We start from the raw sequence: 23,379 nt of genomic DNA on the forward strand, positions 1-23,379 counted from the left end.
AAAAGTCTCTTGTGTGTGTTTGTGTTTAATGTAATTTATTGGCACTTTTATTCTCTTTTTTTTTTTACGATGTGGACGGGAACAAGAGTTTGTCAAGGTAAGTAATGGGTGTGGTGGAGGAAGGGCGGACACCACAAAAAAGAAAACAAAGCACAACAGCAAGACAACGGAAAACGGCGACACGAAAAAACGACACGAAACGGTTATGGCACGTACGTCCGACGATCGCGACCTCTCGAGCGGGTGGACGAGATGAGAGTGGCGGACGAGGTTCATGGTGGTACTCTCACATGTCCGCCAACTCCCATACTCTCCCCCTCAACTCGACTGGCCCGATCGCCGATCGTCATTTACCGGTGCTCTCACCCCCGGTTCCACTTTCACTCACCCCAATATTGAGTGAGATGAAAGTGGTCCGAGGGCAGCAGCACCGATAAGTAGGCAATGGAGAATTGGAATAGCCGTTTGTTTTAGTGGCTGTGTGTGTTGTCGTTGTCGTTGGTTAGCGGCCAGTGTCTTATGTTTGTGCTGTGTGTAGTGGCTGCTCTGTTGTTGGGGGATGGGATAGGATGGGGGGGGGGGGGGGGGGATAAATGCCTGCTCCCGTATAACCGCCCGGATACTGTAAACTTCCGGATCTTTCGATCCGGGCGCGTGACGCTCCGAAGAGTCGACCGCATAGCATCATATGGGCGGTTGAAATGGCTTTATTGGGGCGTTTGGCAGAGTGGCGGAGGTTGGCAGTGTTAATTTTGCTCCTGCTCAACCGCATTTGGCATTTAGTGGCATTTGAAGTGGGTAGGGGGTGGGGAGGAATTGGCTGGGCATAAATTGCCGAATTTGCGACCGATAACACACTGGGCATTGATAAATGCATTTTAAATTTGAAATGGCTTTTTGGTGTGTTATCGGTCATAGTCTGGTATTTGCGTGGTATTTTTGGTAATACCACGTGTCAAGGGGAATTATGGGAATGGCAGATAGGTTGGGAAGAAGAGTAAGAAGGTAAAACTAATTAGAAAACTACGAAAAATATACAATTAACTACAGAAAAACTACATTAATTTACAAAAACTTAATTCTAATATCACAGGTAAGTATCTAAAACTATCTACGGACATGCAAAAACTACAAAAAACAACAGGATTGACATTGACATCTACAACAAGAACATTGATGCAGACAAGGTAAAATAAACGATAATTGACATACATTTACACACATATAAACATATTAATTATATTTATTTTATTTCTAACAGGAGGACAAACAACAACGGAGCACCGGCAGGCATATCAAACGCAATGCGAACATTACGCTGTATACCGGCCGGCTCTGTTGTCCCCCTGTGTGTTGTTTAGTGGCGATGGCTGGATTGATGGTGTTGGCGTGCATCGTGGGCAAAGTTGGAGATGGCGAGCGGCTCTAGTCCGGCCGCCCACGTTGCATCTGTCTGTTGGTTTAATGCAGCAGACCGAGTGGCACTGATCCGGCTACCCGAGATGCGTTGCCCAGTGTGTTGGCGTTGACATCGGTGTGTGATGTCAGACTGTCATTATTATTGGCCTCATCCAAGTGGCAACTGGTCCGGCCACCAGGATACGTTGTCGATTTACTTGTTGATTGGCCGCATCCGAGTGGCTGCTGGTCCGGCCACCAGGATGCGTTGTCAGCAGAGTTGGCCTGGCCTCCTCGGCCACGTTCGTCATCGGTTCAAAAAAGGCCTCCTTTTCCGCCCCTTTGGCAGAAAATTGATGATGTTCATGGCGAGGCAGCTGCTGTGGGGGCAGCTCTGTCTGGTGATTGGCAGGTACGTGTGTTTTTGTGTGTTTTGGGCGTTTTTTCGTGTTGGCGTGAATTGGCTGTTTTTCTTTGTATTTTAGTGGCTGGCCTCTGGACTTCTGTTTGAATTGACGGTAGTGCTTTTGATGAGGTCTCCAAATTTCGCCCATTATGCCTCAAGAGAGTTGCAGGAGTGGCGTGGCAGCTGCTGGAGGGGCAGCTCTGTCAGTTTAATAGCAGGTGAGTATGTTTAATGGTCATTTGCAGATTGTTGTTAATTGTGTTTAATTTTGTCTATTTTTAGGTTTTATTGCCATTAAACTTCTGCTATTTGGCGCAATCAGTAGACGCCGTATAATCCGTCGCCACTGGATTGTCCATTTAGGAACCTACGTAGGTCATCGTAAGGCTCTTCGTCGGTCCATTGGCTGTCGTCGTCCATGTCCATATCCGGCTCACTGTCCGATATGGCTACTGCTGCTGCTGTATTGGCGGCTGGTTGTGGTGGCGGCGGGTGTGTAGGTGGTGTTGTCTGTAGTGGCGGCATGGCTGCCAAGCCCCCGCCTCTAGCCTCTGTCAGGTTCCGCCTCCTCCAGCATTTTGAGTTTAATGGCGCTCTCTTTTAGATGTTTGGCACAGCTGCCATCGCACTGAGCTGCTGGCCGCTGCTGCTGCTGGTGTTGGCGTGGCGTCGGGGCATCATTCGCGATCGGTTGCATCGGCTGGACCCTCTGGGGTTGGCGCCCCCTGGTCGATGGCTGGGGATGATGGTCGCCATACCGATGCTGTTGCCGATGCTGCCGACCCGGTTGGTGTTGGCGTTGCTGCTGCGGGTTTTGGAGTGGCTGTGGATGTGGCTGCTGCTGGCGGCGTTGGATTGGCTGTTGTCGGTGTTGTGTTGGCTGCTGCTGCTGCCGTCGATGCTCCTCCTCCCTGGCGACCCTGTGGGCCAGGAGCCGCTGCCTGGCTGCCTTGTAGGCGCTGCAGCCCTTGTAGGCGCTGATGTGGGCGCCCTGGCAGTTGGCGCACTTGGGAGCAACGTTCCTTGGCTTGCTGCACTCCGTCGTCAGATGTCCACCCGCGCATTTCATGCAGACAGCAGCTCGTCTACAGTATGCGCGGGTGTGGCCAAACACCTGGCATCGATGGCACTGGCATCGCAGCTTCAACACCTCGTATTGGCCATGTCCGGTTTGGGGGCGATCTCAGCCTCGAATAGGTTGTATTGACGGCTGCGATCGAATCGATCGGTGATTGCCCTTACAAACCGAACCGTGAACCGCTCGTTCAGCATGCTGCTGCGAATCCAATCCGGCGGCGTGGAGTGGGAGAGTCCTCGGATGAGGATCCTCAAGCCACGTTCCTGGCTGGGCTGATGCCCGAATTCGCCGTGCCGGATGTCATCGTCGGTGGTAGTGGCAGGGGTGTTTGTGATGGTGATGGCGGTGGTGGTGTTGGTGTTTGTATTGGCGGGTGTATTTGTATTTGTATTGGCGTCATTATTATCTCTATTGTTAATTGTGGTATTGTCTGTGTGAGTGGCTGGTGATTGTCTTTGTATTGTCTGTTTTTGATGTTGGTGATGGCTCTGGGTCTGGCTATTTGTATTTATACTAGTGGCAGGGGCAGGGGCAGGGGTATGTGTTGGCTGTGTTGATTGCGGCAGAGTGGCAGGATCGGCAACTGTGTTGGTGTTGGCTGCATGCGCCGTCCGTTTCTGCTGCTTCTGCTGTTGCTCCCTCAACTCGTGCTGCCTCAGCTGCTCCTGGACAATAGCCTCTAGTTCCTCCATTGTCTGCCTTTTTTTCTTCGGCTTCCCAATTGGCGGCCGCTGCTGGTGATGGCGGCCCCGTCGTCTGGCCTGCTTCACTCCCACTGTCGATGAGGGCGCGGCGTCGTTTTGGTGTTTGTGGGATTGACGGCATTTGTGCAGGCTCAGCATTGGCCCGGATCGACCCGCTGCTCGAGCTCGAACCAGGTTCGACTCGCAACAGGTTCGATCCGGTCGTGTGTGTGTGTGTGGCTGCCCGTTGGCCGTTCTGGCGCTCCGCTCTTGCGCGTCGGCTTGCCGGCTCTCCTCCGTCTTCTCCCTCTCCCGTTACTCCCGAACAGTTTTGTATGTCCGAGAGCGTGAGAGGCGGGAAAAGTGGCGTCTTTTCGGCCTTTCCCTTTGTGTTTGGTGGGATTTTGGGATTTGGCGGGGTTGCGGGATTTGCAGTTGGTATTGGCGCTGCTGTTGCTGCTGATGTGATGGGGCTCGAGGGGGAGTGGCTGTGGCCGTGGATATATCGGCCATGGCAATGGCTGGGTACTCACTCGCTGGGTGGCTGTGGCGTCGGCGCTCTGCATTGGCTGGGGCGTTGGTATTGGCGCCTGCGCCGAGGGCTCTGCTGCTGCTGCTGCTATTGGCGGTGTTGGTGTTGGTGTTGTTGGCTGCTGCTGCTGTGGAGACTCCAAGTCTCTCAACCGTGACGGGCCTCCCACCCAGGCGTCGCAGCTTTAACACCCCGCATTGGCCACGGTCCGGTTTGGGGGCGATCTCAGCCTCGAAGAGGTTGAATTGGCGGCTGCGATCAAATCGATCGGTGATCACCCTCACAAACCGAACCGTGTACCCCTCGTTCAGCATACTGCTGCGAATCCAATCCGGCGGCATGGAGTGGGAGAGTCCTCGGATGAGGATCCTCAAGCCACGTTCCTGGCTGGGCTGATGCCCGAATTCGCCGTGCCGGATGTCATCGTCGGTGGTAGTGGCAGGGGTGTTTGTGATGGTGATGGCGGTGGTGGTGTTGGTGTTGGTAGTGGCAGGTGTATTTGTATTGGCGTCATTATTATTTCTATTGTTAATTGTGGTATTGTCTGTGTGAATGGCTGGTGATTGTCTATGTATTGGCTGTTGTCGATGTTGGTGATGGCTGTGGGTCTGGCTATTTGTATTTATACTAGTGACAGGGGCAGGGGCAGGGGCATGTGTTGGCTGTGTTGATTGCGGCAGAGTGGCAGGATCGGCAACTGTGTTGGTGTTGGCTGCATGTGCCGTCCGTTTCTGCTACCTCTGTTGTTGCTGCCGCAGCTCGTGCTGCCTCAACTGCTCCCGGACAATAGCCTCTAGCTCCTCCAGTGTCTGCCTTTTCTTCTTCGGCTTCCCAATTGGCTGCCGCTGCTGCCGCTGCTGGTGATGGCGGCCCCGTCGTCTGGCCTGCTTCCCCTCACCCTCACCCTCATCGTCACTCCCACTGTCGATGAGGGCGCGGCGTCGTTTTGGTGTTGGTGGGATTGACGGCATTTGTGCAGGCTGGGCTATGGCTCGGATCGACCCGCTGCTCGAGCTCGAACCAGGTTCGACACGCAACAGGTTCGATCCGGTCGTGTGTGTGTGTGTGGCTGCCCGTTGGCCGTTTTGGCGCTCCGCTCTTGCGCGACGGCTTGCCGGCTCTCCTCCGTCTTCTCCCTCTCCGTTACTCTCGAACAGTTTTGTGCGTCCAAGAGCGTGAGAGGCGGGAAAAGTGGCAGTGAGAGCGGCGTCTTTTCGGCCTTTCCCTTTGTGGTTGGCGCGGTTTTTGTGATGGGTCTCGAGGGGGAGTGGCTGTGGCCGTGGATATATCGGCCATGGCAATGGCTGGGTACTCACTCGATGGAAGGCTGTGGCGTCGGCGCTCTGCAATGGCTGGGGCGTTGGTGTTGGCGCCTGCGCCGAGGGCTCTGCTGCTGCTGCTGCTATTGGCGGTGTTTGTGTTGGTGTTGTTGGCTGCTGCTGCTGCTGCTAGGGCGCCTCTGCGGGCCGCTCTGCCGCCGTCGCTGTGGCGTCTGGTTGACCCTCGTCTGGCCATTCCTCTCGTCATAGTTGTTGTTAGTTTGTGTATTGGCGATTTGCTGTCTGTTTGTTGTTTTCCCTTACTGAAAAGTCTCTTGTGTGTGTGTGTTTGTGTTTAATGTATTTATTGGCACTTTCTGTCTCTTTACACAGTTTGTCTCTCGTTAGGTTTGTGTTTTTATAACTTAATGTTATTTATTGGCGTTTAAAATTAATCACATTAATTGGGAGCAGAAAGTTTGTCGAGTGGATGGAGCGGGGGCACGGCACGGCACGGCACACGACAGACACCACAAAAAGAAAACAAAGCACAACAGCAAGACAACGGAAAAACGGCGACACGAAAAAACGACACGAAACGGTTTTGGCACGTCCGACGATCGCGACCTCTCGAGCGGGTGGACGAGATGAGAGTGGCGGACGAGGTTCATGGTGGTACTCTCACATGTCCGCCAACTCCCATACTCTCCCCTCAACTCGACTGGCCCGATCGCCGATCGTCATTTACCGGTGCTCTCACCCCCGGTTCCACTTTTACTCACCCCAATATTGAGTGAGATGAAAGTGGTCCGAGGCAGCAGCACCGATAAGTAGGAAATGGAGAATTGGAATAGCCGTTTGTTTTAGTGGCTGTGTGTGTTGTCGTTGTCGTTGGTTAGTGGCCAGTGTCTTATGTTTGTGCTGTGTGTAGTGGCTGCTCTGTTGTTGGGGATGGGATTGGATGGGGGGGGGGGGGGGGGGGGGATAAATGCCTGCTCCCGTATAACCGCCCGGATACTGTAAACTTCCGGATCTTTCGATCCGGGCGCGTGACGCTCCGAAGAGTCGACCGCATAGCATCATATGGGCGTTGAAATGGCTTTATTGGGGCGTTTGGCAGAGTGGCGGAGGTTGGCAGTGTGAATTTTGCTCCTGCTCAACCGCATTTGGCATTTAGTGGCATTTGAAGTGGGTAGGGGGTGGGGAGGAATTGGCTGGGCATAAATTGCCGAATTTGCGACCGATAACACACTGGGCATTGATAAATGCATTTTAAATTTGAAATGGCTTTTTGGTGTGTTATCGGTCATAGTCTGGTATTTGCGTGGTATTTTTGGTAATACACGTGTCAAGGGGAATTATGGGAATGGCAGATAGGTTGGGAAGAAGAGTAAGAAGGTAAAACTAATTAGAAAAACCACGAAAAATATACAATTAACTACAGAAAAACTACATTAATTTACAAAAACTTAATTCTAATATCACAGGTAAGTAACTAAAACTATCTACGGACATGCAAAAACTACAAAAACAACAGGATTGACATTGACATCTACAACAAGAACATTGATGCAGACAAGGTAAAATAAACGATAGTTGACATACATTTACACACATATAAACATATTATTTATATTTATTTTATTTCTAACAGGAGGACAAACAACAACGGAGCACCGGCAGGCATATCAAACGCAATGCGAACATTACGCTGTATACCGGCCGGCTCTGTTGTCCCCTGTGTGTTGTTTATTGGCTGGTTTGTGAGTATTGGCGTGCATCGTGGGCAATGATGGTGTTGATGGCGAGCGGCTCTGGTCCGGCCGCCCACGTTGCATCTGTCTGTTGGTTTGGTGCAGCAGACCGAGTGGCACTGGTCCGGCCACCCGAAGATGCATTGTCCAGTGTGTTGGCATTGGCATCGAAAAGTGATGCCAACGAATCGTGATATTGGCCGCATCCAAGTGGCTGCTGGTCCGGCACCAGGATACGTTGTCGATTGTATTGTTGTTGGCCGCATCCGAGTGGCTGCTGTCCGGCCACCAGGATGCGTTGTCAGTAGAATTGGCCTGGCCTGCCACGTTCGTCGTCAATTTGTAACGGCGTTTTGAGTGGCTGGTGGTCCGGCCACCCAGTTTGAGGAAGGTGTTTGCTTTGGCGTGTGATTTTAATTTGTGTTTATTTGCAGGTACTTGTCGGCGTTTGGATGCTGTTGCTGGCGACCCTTGTCTGGTTTGTGTTGGCGTGAGAGGCGTTTGCAGGTGAGTATATGTGTTTATTGGCAGCCTCTCTCCTGATTCTCCTTCTTCTTTTGCAGGATTTGCTGGCGTCCGCCGGCTCAACACCAGGCCATCCCGCCTCACATAATTGGCATGAGAGACGGGTGCGACCCAGTGGAGCGGCAACAGGCGCCAGCATCTGCGTCGTCGTTGGAAATGGCAGCTGTATGTTTGGAGTGGCGTGACGTCACGGTGTAGTGTACCAGAGTTTAAATATATATATATGTAAACAGATATATAGGCCTCGGTATCAGCAGAATGACCATGACTGACTTAAGGACGGCGTACAAATAGGGTTGGTCGTGTGCACTCTTGCTAGGCTCGGGTCTAGCTCGCCGGATGGTCGGGTTCTTCCTCGCCTAATTGTACTATCGTACTCCACTACATTTAATTAGTGCACTTTACGGGAACTATAAGTGATTATATAAAAAAAAGGAAACTGAAATACTGATAGCGCCGACACGCCAAAAAAAAAAAGCCCTACTGAACCATTTCTATTTAGAGAGAACCTAGGTGTTGATTGTCCCTCTCTTTCTGTACCCTCTACCATGACATTGCGTTCGAGTACTTGCATTGTCCCTTGATCAATCCTTTACTAAGGTTTACCACATTTTATAAGATCCTGGCACGGATACTCGACAGGCCATTTTTATGATTTTAAAGATTCATTTCAATCCAAAAAGATTCATATTTTAATATAATGTGAAGACTTCAATTTCAATATTCATTACGTTGCAGTTGTAGAAACACAAACAATTGACTTAGCTTCTAATTTGTGGTAATATTTCCTTAATCCTAATTATCATATAAGTTTAGTTATAAATTCATTATTTTAAAGCATGAAACATTAGGTATAGATATATATATATATATAAACGAGAGAATAAGAATCGAATCGTAAACAAAAGTAGATCAGACTGGGTGCATTATACACACTGAGCAGACGGGTTGAATCATTATACACTGTAATGCATATCTACACTTTCAAGTTAATAGGCTCTTTTGACCAAACTACTTTTTGCTGTACATAATTACTCACTCCGGCGTTATTGTCTTACGCTGATCGTTGGGCCAATGATGTCGTAGATGTTGACCGCAGCTGTTTAAAATATGGAAATCATAAATATATAATGCATACATACAATTACGCTACAACACCGTCGCATAGTCATCAGTCAGTTGTTTTGGTTTTCATAATACAGACAGAAATTTAATTGTTATGCTCTATCGCGAAATTGAACCAAAAGGTAGCAACGAAGACAATTTAGTGTGCATATGCACATATGTATGTAGGTATGTACGCGCGTAAACATCAAAGAGGGGTGTTAATAAAGTTTCAGTTACATTACGTTAAACTGCTGATGTTTATGCGTTGGAACTTGATAATGAATTAAATGTAAATTGGACAAAACTCGATCCTGTGCTGCTGCTTTGTAGACTGTTGACCGCCTGAAGTTGGTTTAGAGGTCAACAGGTGCGATGTATATGGTTCCGGCCGTACTGACGAATCTTCCGCCAAGCTTGTATTTAGTTATTTATGTCTGAGCAGCACTAAATATTCTTGGCGATTAAGGCTGATCTGTTCCACTTGGATCTTTGGAGATTCCGACTTGGTGCAATATAAGGTCAGAAAAGATGAATTATGGATGGAGTTGGAGAAACCTCGACAAACTGTTCGCCTAAGCCAGCTCCCAGGGTAGTCTTCTCGAGACTATACCGGATGGGGCAGCTTAGGTACACCTCCTGCAACATAGGTTATGTCAGCACGTGCACGGCACTAATATGAAAACATACCTTTTTCCAATATATCTGCACTAAATTCTTGTCATTCACTGACCACTGAACTGTGTACGGCACTTGTAACTATATGCTTCCAGCATATATTTGTGGAAATATATATATTTTCCGGATAGCGCTATATATATGTGTGTGCAATATGTATGTTGCTCGCACTCGAAATTATCACGTCTTTACAGATCGATCAACTTTCTTATATTTGTCAAAGCAGTATAGACGATGACTGAGTAGCCAGTGCAGCAGAGCTTTTGAGCTTTTTACTAACTGTGCAATCGTATGATCAGAACATTCGCAGCAGCATAAAACGATCGTCTAATGCACAGCATAGCTTAACTGTGCAATCGTACGATTGCCGTCTATGCTTCCCACTGTCCGTCGCTTGTATGTGTTCGTGGCGTTCGGACTTAAGAGCGGCTAAGGCTTTGATCCAACCTTAAGAGCGGCTAAAGCTTGATCGTCGAAATATCACTAGGGGGTCTCACGAGACGAAAGAAGATAACCAATTCCTATATTTTGTGCTGGCTACTACACCACAGATAATTATACAAGACCTGCTCGACGAATAATTATCTGAAGAACTTGATTAGGAGAGATTATTTCCTGATTTGAATGTCTTTCAGATGATACACGCCGAGATATTTCTTGTTTCCCATCGACCAATTCGTAATAGTACGGACTTCGCTTTTTAATTACCTGAGGGGAATGAACACAGGGGCTAGTTTAGAACTAAACTTTTTATAGCACTACTTTGTGTGAAATTTCTAGCATATACCAAATCTCCAATCTTTAATTGTGTATCACGGCAGCGCAAATTGTATCTATGCGAATTTTCTTCGTGTGCCTTATTGACATTCGCTTAGCCTGTTGCCGGATTAGCTGCAAGGAATCGGGGTTCTCCATTCTAGTATCGTCGTTCAAAAGGTCTAGTTTACGCAAGAGTGCGTAATCCTTCCCATTCAACATCATGTTTTGACCAAATGCTAGAAAATATGGAAATACCTGTACTCCTATGTAAGGTAGATCTCAATGAACACTAATGGCATTTAGGTTACAGTCCCAATTGGAATGTTCGTTACCGATATAAGCTCGTATCGCAGCTATCACGGATCTGTTCAGTCGCTCGCTGGCATTCGCTTGCGGTGAATAAATAGCTGTGCATTTTTGTGTTATACCGAAGCTATTTAAAAATGTCTGAAAGTAGCTAGATTTAAATTGGGATCCATTGTCTGACAAGATGACTTCTGGCAACCCAAATGTATAAAAGAGAGACCCTTCCAGATATTCACAGATCTTAGGGGCTGTAAATTTCTTCAAGGGACACAGAAAATGGAACTTAGTATTGTGATCAACAACTATGAGCAATCCTATGTTTCCCTTTTTTGTGCGGGGGTATGGTCCTAAGAGATCTATGTATAATTTCTGAAACGGCCTATCCGAAGTGAATGGTTTACCCATAGGAGGTCTAAGAATCATATTCGGACTCTTGGTCGTGCGACAAACGGTGCATTCAGATATGTACTTGCGCGTCTGGCTAACCATGCGAGGCCAGAATAAATATCTTTTAAGCTTCTCTATGGTTTTACTCATCCCACAATGTGCGGAGCTAGGGGCGCCTGACGGAACCCAAAGTTTCCATGATGCGTTCTCTTGAGACTCATCTCCCGAAGCGAATACTGTCCTTTTGAAAACTTGACCGTCTATCACTTTCAAGTCTGGGAACTTACTCTGATTCTGTTGAATACTTTCTATCAAACTCAGATACTCAGCTGATTTGAATTGATCTGAGTCTAGATCAACCATGGGGTTTATTTGCGTGAGCTCCTCTATAGCCGGTTCATCCTGACGCGATAGAGTGTCAGCGACAACATTCAGTGTCCCCTTTCTATGTAGGATATTAAATGTGAAACTACGCAATTTCATAGACCATCTGGCTAATCTACCGATAAATCCTTTTGTTGCATTAACCATTTAAGTGCTGCGTGATCGGTTATGACTACGAAGTCCTGTCCCTCAATATAAGAGCGGAATTTTTTTATTCCCTTTATGACTGCTAAGCACTCTAGTTCGGTAACCGAATAATTACGTTGTGCCTTGGATAATTTTTCTGACATGTAAGCAATTGGCAATTCAACGCCGTCGCGTTCTTGAGCTAAAACACAACCGATTCCGTAAGTGCTAGCATCACAGAGCAAAATAAAAGGTTTTGAGAAGTCAGGAGTTATCAAAATGGGTGATGCGGTTAAACAGGACTTTAAGGTCTCAAACGACTGTTGAGCATCATCATTCCACTGTAAATCTTTTTTCTTCTTAAGCAACTCGGTTAAGGGAAAACTAACGGTAGCATAATTTTCAACGAAACGTCGGTACCAACCGGATAACCCCAAAAATCGACGCAGTTGCTTAACGGTAACTGGCACAGGGAACTTCGAGATGGCCTTGATTTTGTCTGGATTTGTCTTTATCCGACCATTACCAATAATAAAACCCAAATACGTGATTTCTTTTATGCAAAAGTTTGATTTCCCTATGTTAATGGTTAGATTTGCTTTGCGTAGACACAACGCTATCTCCTGTAACAACAGTAAATGCGACTCGAAATCCTCTGATAAAACAAGTAGATCATCTAAATATACGAATACACGTGTCCGAAGATGAGCTGGAATAACTCGATCCATTAGTCTACAGAGAGTTTGAGCGGCATTGCAAAGACCAATGGCATCATTTTATATTGATATAATGGTCGGTTAGGCACTGTAAATGCAGTATACGTCGCGATTGTTCATCCAATGGGATTTGCCAAAATGCGTGTATTCATGTCTAATCCAGTGATGTAACGAGCGGGGTGGATATCGACTTAGAATACCATCAATATGTGGGTAACGGATATGCATCCGTCTTGTAACCTTGTTCACTTCTCTTGAATCGAGACACAGTCTATATTTTTCGCCTTTCTTTACCAAAACGCAATTACTGCTCCAGGGACTAGTCGACTCCTCTATAACATCGAGCGCAAGCATATTGTCCACCTCGGCAAACATCAATTTCTCTATGGCTGGCGATACCGGCCAATTCGTTGCTTAACGGGAATAGCTGCTCCAACATCTATAGAGTGTGTGACTAAACTGGTACGGCCTAATCCTTCAGTAGCGAAAGATGGAAAACAACCTATCACTTTATCTAAGCGAATTCTCTCGTCTGCTGTCAATTTATGTAGGTTCGTGGTTCTTCGACGTCATCCGTACCTCCAACATCTAATTCAGATACCTCTGCAGTGTGTGAGATTTTATCTAAAAGTCCAAATTTTTGCCAGAAGTCTATCCCCAAATAGACGTCTTGCTTGAGTTCAGGAATAAGAAACATTTCTAGGTCTGCGTGCATCCACGGTAATTAATTTGTGTTACCAGCTTGCCTATAACCTTACTTTCAGTATCGTTAGCCGTTCGTATTGCTCCTGAACACTTCTAACCTTGCAAATGCGCCAACATTTCTTTCGCGGCTGAACCTCCAATACAACTGATTGTGGCCCCCCGAATCCAACAAAGCTATGTAATCACTGCCTTCAATGGTGACACTGGTGTACAGCCTGCTATCCGAACTAAGAAATATAGCTGAAACAAACTTGTTCTTATTCTTGCGAACCAATCTTCCAAATTGTCTCAAACGTTTAGTTGAACGTTTGGCTTCTTACAAATTTAAAACTATCTATCTTGCTTCCCTTTCAGGTAAAGGAGTAAATGAAAAATGATATGCCGTAGGCAGGGTTCTCCTCTACTGTTTGTGGCTGATCTTAGCTCCCTTAAACTTTGTCGTTCGTTAAACTAGTAGGTGATTCTTGCAAACTTTTTTTCAAGATGTGTCTGCTTGTTGTTGTTTAACACATCTCTTCTGCCGGTTTCCCGAGGTTACATTTGGGACATACCGGTCTTGTAAGTATCTTTTGTTCCACACCCGATAGCAAAAAGATCTTACGAGGACCTACACAATCGTCAACATTTATGACCTTTTTGTGTCACAGTTCCAGCAAGTTGGAACTGACTGTGAAGTACGACGTTGTATTTGACACACTTCATTATGCTCGACCAAGTCATCGAATAGCTGCTCGCTATCGTCTGGAGCCTGACAATTTCCGATACGTATGAGCGTAAGATCCTTTTGCTTGACCGATCTTATATCGTAAGCTCGTGGTGAAGAGTGGCTTGGAATTTCTAATAAGTAGATTCACAACATCTTCTTCTGTAACCGAATTTGAAGCCTATCCACGAGATCTTCGATAGCATATTGAAAGTCATCGAAGGATTCGTTTTCGCCCTGACGACGTTCCTAATCTTTTCCCAGATATCATAGTCGTCTCAACATCTTCAATCTTCTTCTAAACTCTATACAAAACGTATCCCAATTAAAGTTTGGGTAATTTCGATGGAATTTCCAGTACCAATCACTAGCTTTTCCGCGAATAAAAGATACAATGATCACAAAGCAATTGATATTGTTATAAAGATTTGTTGCGTTACGAGAACGTACTCGATAAATAAACTCATCCATCCTCATGCAAGTTTTTGAACCATCGAATTTAATGCGCCAATTCTGCATTATACTGGAAACTTTTGCTGGTGCTACTGTGAGCTCGATTACTTCGATTGCACTCGCTCTTGAAAATCTAAAAGAACTTCTTGCGGACTATCTCGTGCTTGACGATACCACGTTATTTGTTTGGTTAATGTTATTGTCACCGAACATCGGGAGAATATGTTCTGTTGCGTCAGCTTTAGTGACGCTAATTGACTTTGAATCGAAGATTCAATTGTTTGCTTAAAAATGAAGTTAGTTGTTCCATTAACTGAGCCTGTTGAATGCTTACAGCAGACTGGACGTAGTTACGATTTCCACTTGAAGGTTATTGGAGGTTGTGTTGTTGGTTTCAGTTTCTGTTAGTGAGCGATCTAACCTGGATCGTTGAGTTGCTCTCGTATTCATAACCCTTCTAATAAACTTTTGGCCCTTTTTAGGTCGATTAGACGTTCCGTCTATTGTGCTAAAAGATTCGTTAGCGCTAGTTGGTCGTGTTTCCTTCGGCGTTAAGCTCGGCTAACAACGGGTTGTTAGAGAATGTTAGTGCCAGAGCAGAACAATCTAATGAACAGGTGGGACATTTTGGGTTTGTCCTAATCTGTTCCAAAATACAAAGTTTATGAATTTGTGTCTACACGGGGTGTTGGCTATAATCTCACTAGTTCCCAATACTTCGTTGCAAATTCCACAAAATGGTTCTGCTTCCTGCAACGCAGTTGTTATGTCATCTGTACTTCGCCTTACAGCCATTGTATATCAGACAATATTTAAGGAATTAAAGAAAAAAAAAATAATAAAAAAAATTATATAAGAAGGTATTAATTGTAATAATAATGTCTGTCTTTCCCACATGCCAGAATACTTACGAAATATCTATTTGGTTTCAGTAGCTTTTCTATTTTCGTTAATATGGACTAATTATCAGTTAATGACCTCGTGCACTGAATCATTGGACAACTGTCGCGATTTGGCAATATAAAATTGTAAATCCGAATAACTCAAGATGCCTAAAGTGAAAAAAGCAGGTTTGCTTTGTCGATCAATCCAAAATAAACTGAATTGGAACCGCTAAATCCTAAAACAATTCCTGTTTATTCTGATCACTGTATGATATTGCATAACTGTCTCTGATACTCACAATTCGATACTGTAGGTCTGTTTTGGTCAACCAATCCGAAATAAAATGAATTGCAGTTGCTAAATCCGAAAACCGAGTCAAAGTATAAATTTTGAAATCTTTAACCTTTGTGCAATATTTTGCAAAAGAAAATGTGTCGTTGAAATTTTGATGTATTACCGGTTGAGCTTGGAGAACCAAGGCAAGATTTGCTGTCTTATTAAAATAAACGGCCTATATAGTAAGACACTATAAATCCAAATTTTAATATCGGCTCTGAATTGGTTTTAGATTCTAAGGCAAGTTGCCTGGCCCCACGTTGGGCGCCATAAATGTTTAGTATACCAGAGTTTAAATATATATATATGTAAACAGATATATAGGCCCTCGGTATCAGCAGATGACCATGACTGACTTAAGGACGCGTACAAATAGGGTTGGTCGTGTGCACTCTTGCTAGGCTCGGGTCTAGCTCGCCGGATGGTCGGGTTCTTCCTCGCCTAATTGTACTATCGTACTCCACTACATTTAATTAGTGCACTTTACGGGAACTATAAGTGATTATATAAAACAAGGAAACTGAAATACTGATAGCGCCGACACGCCAAAAAAAAAAGCCCTACTGAACCATTTCTATTTAGAGAGAACCTAGGTGTTGATTGTCCCTCTCTTCTGTACCCTCCCTACCATGACATTGCGTTCGAGTACTTGCATTGTCCCTTGATCAATCCTTTACTAAGGTTTACCACATTTTATAAGATCCTGGCACGGATACTCGACAGGCCATTTTTATGATTTTAAGATTCATTTCAATCCAAAAAGATTCATATTTTAATATAATGTGGAGACTTCAATTTCAATATTCATTACGTTGCAGTTGTAGAAACACAACAATTGACTTTAGCTTCTAATTTGTGGGTAATATTTCCTTAATCCTAATTATCATATAAGTTTAGTTATAAATTCATTATTTTAAAGCATGAAAAACATTAGGGTTATAGATATATATATATATATAAAAACGAGAGAATAAGAATCGAAATCGTAAACAAAAGCTAGATCAGACTGGGGTGCATTATACACACTGAGCAGACGGTTTGAATCATTATACACTGTATGCATATCTACACTTTCAAGTTAATAGGCTCTTTTGACCAAACTACTTTTTGCTGTACATAATTACTCACTCCGGCGTTATTGTCTTACGCTGATCGTTGGGCCCAATGATGTCGTAGATGTTGACCGCAGCTGTTTAAAATATGGAAATCATAAATATATAATGCATACAATACAATTACGCTACAAACACCGTCGCATAGTCATCAGTCAGTTGTTTGGTTTTCATAATACAGACAGAAATTTAATTGTTATGCTCTATCGCGAAAATTGAACCAAAAGGTAGCAAACGAAGACAATTTAGTGTGCATATGCACATATGTATGTAGGTATGTACGCGCGTAACATCAAAGAGGGGTGTTAATAAAGTTTCAGTTACATTACGTTAAACTGCTGATGTTTATGCGTTGGAACTTGATAATGAATTAAAATGTAAATTGGACAAAACTCGATCCTGTGCTGCTGCTTTGTAGACTGTTGACCGCCTGAAGTTGTTAGAGGTCAACAGGTGCGATGTATATGGTTCCGGGCCGTACTGACGAATCTTCCGCCAAGCTTGTATTTAGTTATTTATGTTGAGCAGCACTAAATATTCTTGGCGATTAAGGCTGATCTGTTCCACTTGGATCTTTGGAGATTCCGACTTGGTGGCAATATAAGGTCCAGAAAAGATGAATTATGGATGGAGTTGGAGAAACCTCGACAACTGTTCGCCTAAGCCAGCTCCCAGGGTAGTCTTCTCGAGACTATACCGCGATGGGGCAGCTTAGGTACACCTCCCTGCAACATAGGTTATGTCAGCACGTGCACGGCACTAATATGAAAACATACCTCTTTTCCCAAATATATCTGCACTAAATTCTTGTCATTCACTGACCACTGAACTGTACGGCACTTGTAACTATATGCTTCCAGCATATATTTGTGGAAATATATATATTTTCCGGATAGCGCTATATATATGTGTGTGCAATATGTATGTTGCTCGCACTCGAAATTATCACGTCTTTACAGATCGATCAACTTTCTTTATATTGTTCAACAGCAGTAATAGACGATGGACTGAGTAGCCAGTGCAGCAGAGCTTTGAGCTTTTTACTAACTGTGCAATCGTATGATCCAGAACATTCGCAGCAGCATAAAACGATCGTCTAATGCACAGCATAGCTTAACTGTGCAATCGTACGATTGCCGTCTATGCTTCCCACTGTCCGTCGCTTGTATGTGTTCGTGGGCGTTCGGACTTAAGAGCGGCTAAGGCTTTGATCCACCTTAAGAGCGGCTAAAGCTTGATCGTTCGAAATATCACTAGGGGGTCTCACGAGACGAAAGAAGATAACCAATTCCCTATATTTTGTGCTGGCTACTACAACGGCCATGGTCAGGCGGCAGCGTCATCAGAAAGGGGCCTCCTTTTCCTTCCTTTGGCAGGAATTGTCAGTGTTGATGGCGAGGCAGCTTCCTGCTGGGCAGCTCTGTCTGGTGATTGGCAGGTAAGTGTGGATTTCATGTGTTTTGGCCGTTTTTCGTGTTGTCGTGGTGCATGTGGTGGTGGTGCAGATGGTGGGCAGTGGCAGTAGCTTTGGTGCTGCTGCTTGAGGATACAGCGGTGCTGGCGACCGTGCTGGCTGGCCCGGACGCGGACGCGGACGCCAGGCGATGGCTATTCAGGAGCAGGGTGGCCGTGCTGCCCGAGCTGGGACTGCTGCCGGGGCTGGGATTGTTGCTGTTGCTGCTGGAACTATTGCTGTTGGCGCCGCTGTTCTGTGGCTGCTTCTTATAGACGCCCATCAGCGGGTCGGAGGCGCGGCGAATGCTGTTCATTCGTGCTGCTGTCGCGGCTGCTGCGAGTAGCTGATGTTGCTGCTCTTTCCCCTGCACTGCGTCGCATATTGTTGCCGTTGCTGCTCCCGCTACTGCCGCCGCACCCGTTGACGGGACTGTGGCCGTTGTGGCTGCTGGTGCTGCTGTGTCCGGGGCAGACTAGCGTCTCCTCCAGCTGAAACTTCTTGACCAGAGCCTTCACCGAGGTGGCCGATCCATGGGACTCTCCCGTGGGTGCCTTGCGGATCACTTTCGGTGTGGTGGGCGCATCGGGAAAGAGTGTCAGGTGGCCACCACTGTGGCGGACTCGTCGAGGCCGTTGCTGCCCAGCTGGATGTGGCCTGCACCGGGGCTTCTTCACAAATGTCGCCGTGTATGTGTTCTCCTTGTCCGAGTCGGAGGCTCGACGTGTGGTGTCACGATCTGAGTGGCTTGCGGACAGGCAGACCGTGTTGCTCTGTCCGTGTCCATTGCTGGTCAGCGTGTGTATGGCTGTCGTTGTCTCTGTGCTGGTGCTGGTGCTGCTTATGGGGCTTCCCAGGAGCTTCCCGTGGCAATGGGTATTTTTGAGATGCTGCTACTGCTCCCATTGCTGTGGGCCCGATGGTGGCCATTGTGCGTGGGTTTGTTGCTGCCACTGCTTGGCTTCTGTTGCTTTTGTTGTTCCTGTGACTGCTGTTGCTGTTCTGCTCCTCTGCCTTCTCCTCGGCCACTGGCTCCTCCACTTCCTCATCCTCAAGGTCGTCTTCTTCTCCTCCTCTTCTCTTCAGCATCGCTCTGAGCCTGCAGATACATTTGTCTATCCATCGAGCTCTCATCCTTCAGCCAGACATGTTCCAGCATCCAGCGGCACTCATGCGATCGTTTGGCTTAATTCGCAATGCGCGGCGTATGAAATCGATGGCCACTGGCGAGACGCCACCGAATAGGTTGTCCGGAAAGGTGAGCGCACACTGCGAGATATTGAGGAAGGTCTCCTGCTTGGTGTCCCCGCCAAAGGGCGAGAAGCCGGAGAGCAAGACATAGGTGAGAACGCCCACGGACCAGATGTCCGTCAGCAGGGAGAGCGGCTGTACTGGAGCACCTCGGGGCCACGTAGTCGGGTGTGCCGGCATCTCGCGGACATTGATGCCCTCGCACACAACGCGCGAGATCCCAAAGTCACAGAGCTTGAGGCCATCTTCTATACGCTCGCCGGCGAGCAAAATGTTCTGTGGCTTGAGGTTCCAGGTGGGCAATGGATCGGTCGTGAGAAACTGAGAGCCTTCAGCACCTCTCGCATGCAGTGGCGGCCTGGCTCTGTCAGGCACTCCTCGTTGTCCAGTATGGTCTGCAGCTCGCCACCAGTGGCCAGTTCCAGCAGCAGGGCTGTGTCCGAACGGGTCTCGTGCACCGCATTCAGATTGACAATGTTCTCCTCGCCCTCGCAGAGTATTAGGACGGCGATCTCGTGTTTGATCTCCTTGTCGCTGCTCTGTGCGCGTCGGCGTCGCTTCAAGAACTTGCCGCGAAATGGGAGCCCGTGTTCTTGTGAATGGCACGGCGAACGGCGGCGAATTTGCCCCTGGCAAACGCGTCTGTTCCACTCGTAGATCTCGTTGATGTCATGCGACACGAGCAATCCGTTAAAGCGTTCGCATCTACATCAAAAGGCCATCGCTTTGGGAAAGATTCCCTTTTCGGTGAACATGATCTATCGATCTGTGCCGTGTCGCCATTAACGTTTTTTTTCTGTGTTGCCCTGTTTTCTTTTGTGGTGTCTGTCGTGTGCCGTGCCGTGCCGTGCCGCCCTTCCTCCACCACACCCATTACTTACCTTGACAACTTTTGTTCCCGTCCACATCATAAAAAAAGAGAATAAAAGTGCCAATAAATTACATTAAACACAAACACACAACACAAGAGACTTTTCAATTAAAAACAACAAACAGGCAGCAGATCGCCAACACACAAACCAACAGCCAGCCATGACCAGAGGAATGGCCAGACGAGGGTCAACCAGACGCCACAGCGACGGCGGCAGAGCGGCCCGCAGAGGCGCCCTAGCAGCAGCAGCAGCAGCAACAACACCAACACCAACACCGCCAATAGCAGCAGCAGCAGCAGAGCCTCGGCGCAGGCGCCAACACCAACGCCCAGCCAATGCAGAGCGCCGACGCCACAGCCACCCAGCGAGTGAGTACCCAGCCATTGCCATGGCCGATATATCCACGGCCACAGCCACTCCCCCTCGAGCCCCTTCACATCAGCAGCAACAGCAGCGCCAATACAAGCTGCAAATCCGCAACCCCGCAAATCCAAAAAACCCGCAAACGCAAAGCGAAGGCCGATGGGACGCCACTTTTCCCGCCTCTCACACTCTCGACATACAAAACAGTTCGGTAGTAACGGGAGAGGAGAAGACAGGAGAGCCGGCAAACCGACGCGCAAAGCGGAGCGCCAAAACGGCCAACTGCCGCCACACACACACACACGACCGGATCGAACCTGTTGCGGGTCGAACCTGGTTCGAGCTCGAGCGGCGGGTCGATCCGAGCCATAGCCCAGACTGCACAAATGCCACCAATCCCACCAACACCAAAACGACGCCGCGCCCTCATCGACAGTGGGAGCGAAGATGAGGATGAGGGTGAGAGGAAGCAGACCAGACGACGGGCCGCCATCACCAGCAGCGGCAGCAGCGGCCGCCAATTAGGAAGCTGAAGAAGAAATGGCAGACAATGGAGAGCTAGAGGCTATTGTCCAGGAGCAGTTGAGGCAGCACGAGCTGCGGCAGCAACAACAGAGGCAGCAGAAACGGACGGCACATGCAGCCAACACCAACACAGTTGCCGATCCTGCCACTATGCCGCAATCTGCACAGCCAACACATGCCCTGCCCCTGCCCCTGCCTCTGCACTACTATAAATGCCAATAGCCAGACCCACAGCCATCACCAACATCAAAAACAGCCAATACATAGACAATCACCAGCCATTCACATAGACAATACTGACAATTCAATACAAATAATGACGCCAACGCAATTACAAATACAAATACACCTGCCAATAAAAACACCAACACCACCACCGCCATCACCATCACAAACACCCCTGCCACTACCACCGACGATGACATCCGACACGGCGATTCGGGCATCAGCCCAGCCAGGAACGTGGCTTGAGAATCTCATCGAGGACTCTCCCACTCCATGCCGCCGGATTGGATCCGCAGCAGTATGCTGAACGAGGGGTTCACGGTTTGGTTTGTGAGGGTGATCACCGATCGATTCGATCGCAGCCGCAATTCAACCTCTTTGAGGCTGAGATTGCCCCAAACCGGACCGTGGCCTATGCGGGTGATGAAGCTGCGACGCCTGGGTGGAGGCCCGTCACGGTTGAGAGACTTGGAGTCTCCGTGACCCCGCCAGTGCCATCGATGTCAGGTGTTTGGCCACACCCGCGCATATTGTAGGCGCGCTGCAGTTTGCATGAAATGCGCGGTGGACATCTGACGACGGAGTGCAGCAAGCCAAGGGCGCCAATCCCAAATGCGCCAACTGCCAAGGCGCCACATCAGCGCCTACAAGGGTGCAGCGCCTACAAGGCAGCCAGGCAGCGGCTCCTGGCCCACAGGGTCGCTGTCAGGAGCATCGACGGCAGCAGCAGCAGCCTCAGCCACTACGGCAACAGCCACAGCAAATGCAGCAGCCAATACAGCAGCAACAGCCAGCACATCGTCTCCAGCAGCCATCACAACGTCGCTAGCAGCCACTACAGCGACAGTTGCAGCAGCAGCCACCCACACAGCCACTCCACCCACAGCCGCAGCAGCAACGCCAACGCGTCCGGTCGACAGCATCGGCAACAGCTACAGCATCGCGACCAACATCCCAGCCACTGGCCGAGGGGCGCCAATACCAGAGGGTCCAGCCGATGCAGCCGATCCCAAATCGTGCTCCGGAGCCACGCCAACACCAGCAGCAGCAGCAGCAGCCAGGCGGCCAGTGCGATGGGAGCTGTGCCCATAATCTGAAAAGATATGCGGAAAAATTAAAGAGCTGGAAGATAAGCTGGCAGCAATTTCAAAGACATTGACAAACCTGCTGCAGGCAAGGACGAGAGCACGGGAGGAGTGCCGCCACAACGGACAACAACAGCAGCAGCAGCATCCAACAGCCATCACCACGACCAGCACCAAATACGCACTTTGACGCCGCAGCCATATCGGACTCTGAATCCGATATGGACTGCGAAGCAATTGACGAAAGATTGACGACGAGTGGACCGACCACGATCCATTCGACGATCTGGAGGGTCTGGGCCAAGTGTGGAGGGCCCAAATCGCCAGCGCACGCGAAATCATGCGATCGGGCGTGCCTATTGATGTGCCCAACCGTCGATCCAGAGGCAGCCACTGCAACAAAGAAAAAAGACTCAATACGGACAACAAAGAAAGACTGCCAAAAACACAACGAAATCACAACGTACCTGCCAATACTCAGACAGAGCTGCCAATCAAGAAGTGCCTCGCCACCAACACTGACAATTTCCTGCCAAATGGGAGGAAAATGAGGCCCCTATTGATGACGCTGCTACCACACCATCACAATGACGTCACGCCACTCCGAACAAACAGCAGCCATTCCAACGACGACGCAGATGCTGGCGTCTGTTGCCGCTCCACTGGGTCACACCCGTCTCTCATGCCAATTATGTGAGGGCGGATGGCCTGGTATTGAGCCGCCGGACGCCAGCAAATCCTGCAAAAGAAGGAGAATCAGGAGAGAGGCTGCCGATAAACACGAATACTCACCCGCAAACGTCTCTCACGCCATCACAAACCGGACAAAGGTCGCCAGCAACAACATCCAAACGCCGACAGTACCTGCAAATAAACATAAATTAAAAATCAAACGCCAAAAACAAACACCTCATCTGGATGGCCGGACCAGCAGCCATTTAAAACGCCATTAAAAACCGACGATGAACGTGGCCGAGGAGGCCAGGCCAATCCACCTGACAACGCATCCTGGTGGCCGGACTAGCAGCCACCCGGATGCGGCCAATAACACGACTCGTTGGCATCACAGACCGATGCCAATGCCAACACGATGACAATGCAGTTGGGTGGCCGGACCAGTGCCACTCGAGTGCAGCAGCCAACACCAACCAACGACAGATGCAACGTGGGCGGCCGGACCAGAGCCGCTCGCCATCGGCAACACCATCATTGCCCACGATGCACGCCAATACTCACATCCAGCCAATAAACAACACACAGGGGGACAACAGAGCCGGCCGGTATACAGCGTAATGTTCGCATTGCGTTTGTTATGC

The 23,379-nt window shown here is 48.2% G+C and overlaps 1 protein-coding gene across 1 annotated transcript; it reads right to left on the bottom strand.

The window, feature by feature from the left end:
* Positions 1-18,879: 18,879 nt before the first annotated feature.
* LOC117189295 (death-associated protein kinase related-like) lies at positions 18,880-22,265 on the bottom strand. The gene is made up of 3 exons (XM_033394455.1): positions 22,249-22,265; positions 19,332-19,698; positions 18,880-19,275 (listed from the first exon to the last, which is right to left on the bottom strand). The coding sequence occupies exons 1-3, from the start codon at positions 22,263-22,265 to the stop codon at positions 18,880-18,882; spliced, it is 780 nt and encodes a 259-aa protein (XP_033250346.1).
* Between the last annotated feature and the right edge of the window lie 1,114 nt (positions 22,266-23,379).

The sequence above is a fragment of the Drosophila miranda genome (genome assembly GCF_003369915.1).
Source record: "Drosophila miranda strain MSH22 chromosome Y unlocalized genomic scaffold, D.miranda_PacBio2.1 Contig_Y13_pilon, whole genome shotgun sequence".
Taxonomy (NCBI): Eukaryota; Metazoa; Arthropoda; class Insecta; order Diptera; family Drosophilidae; genus Drosophila; species Drosophila miranda.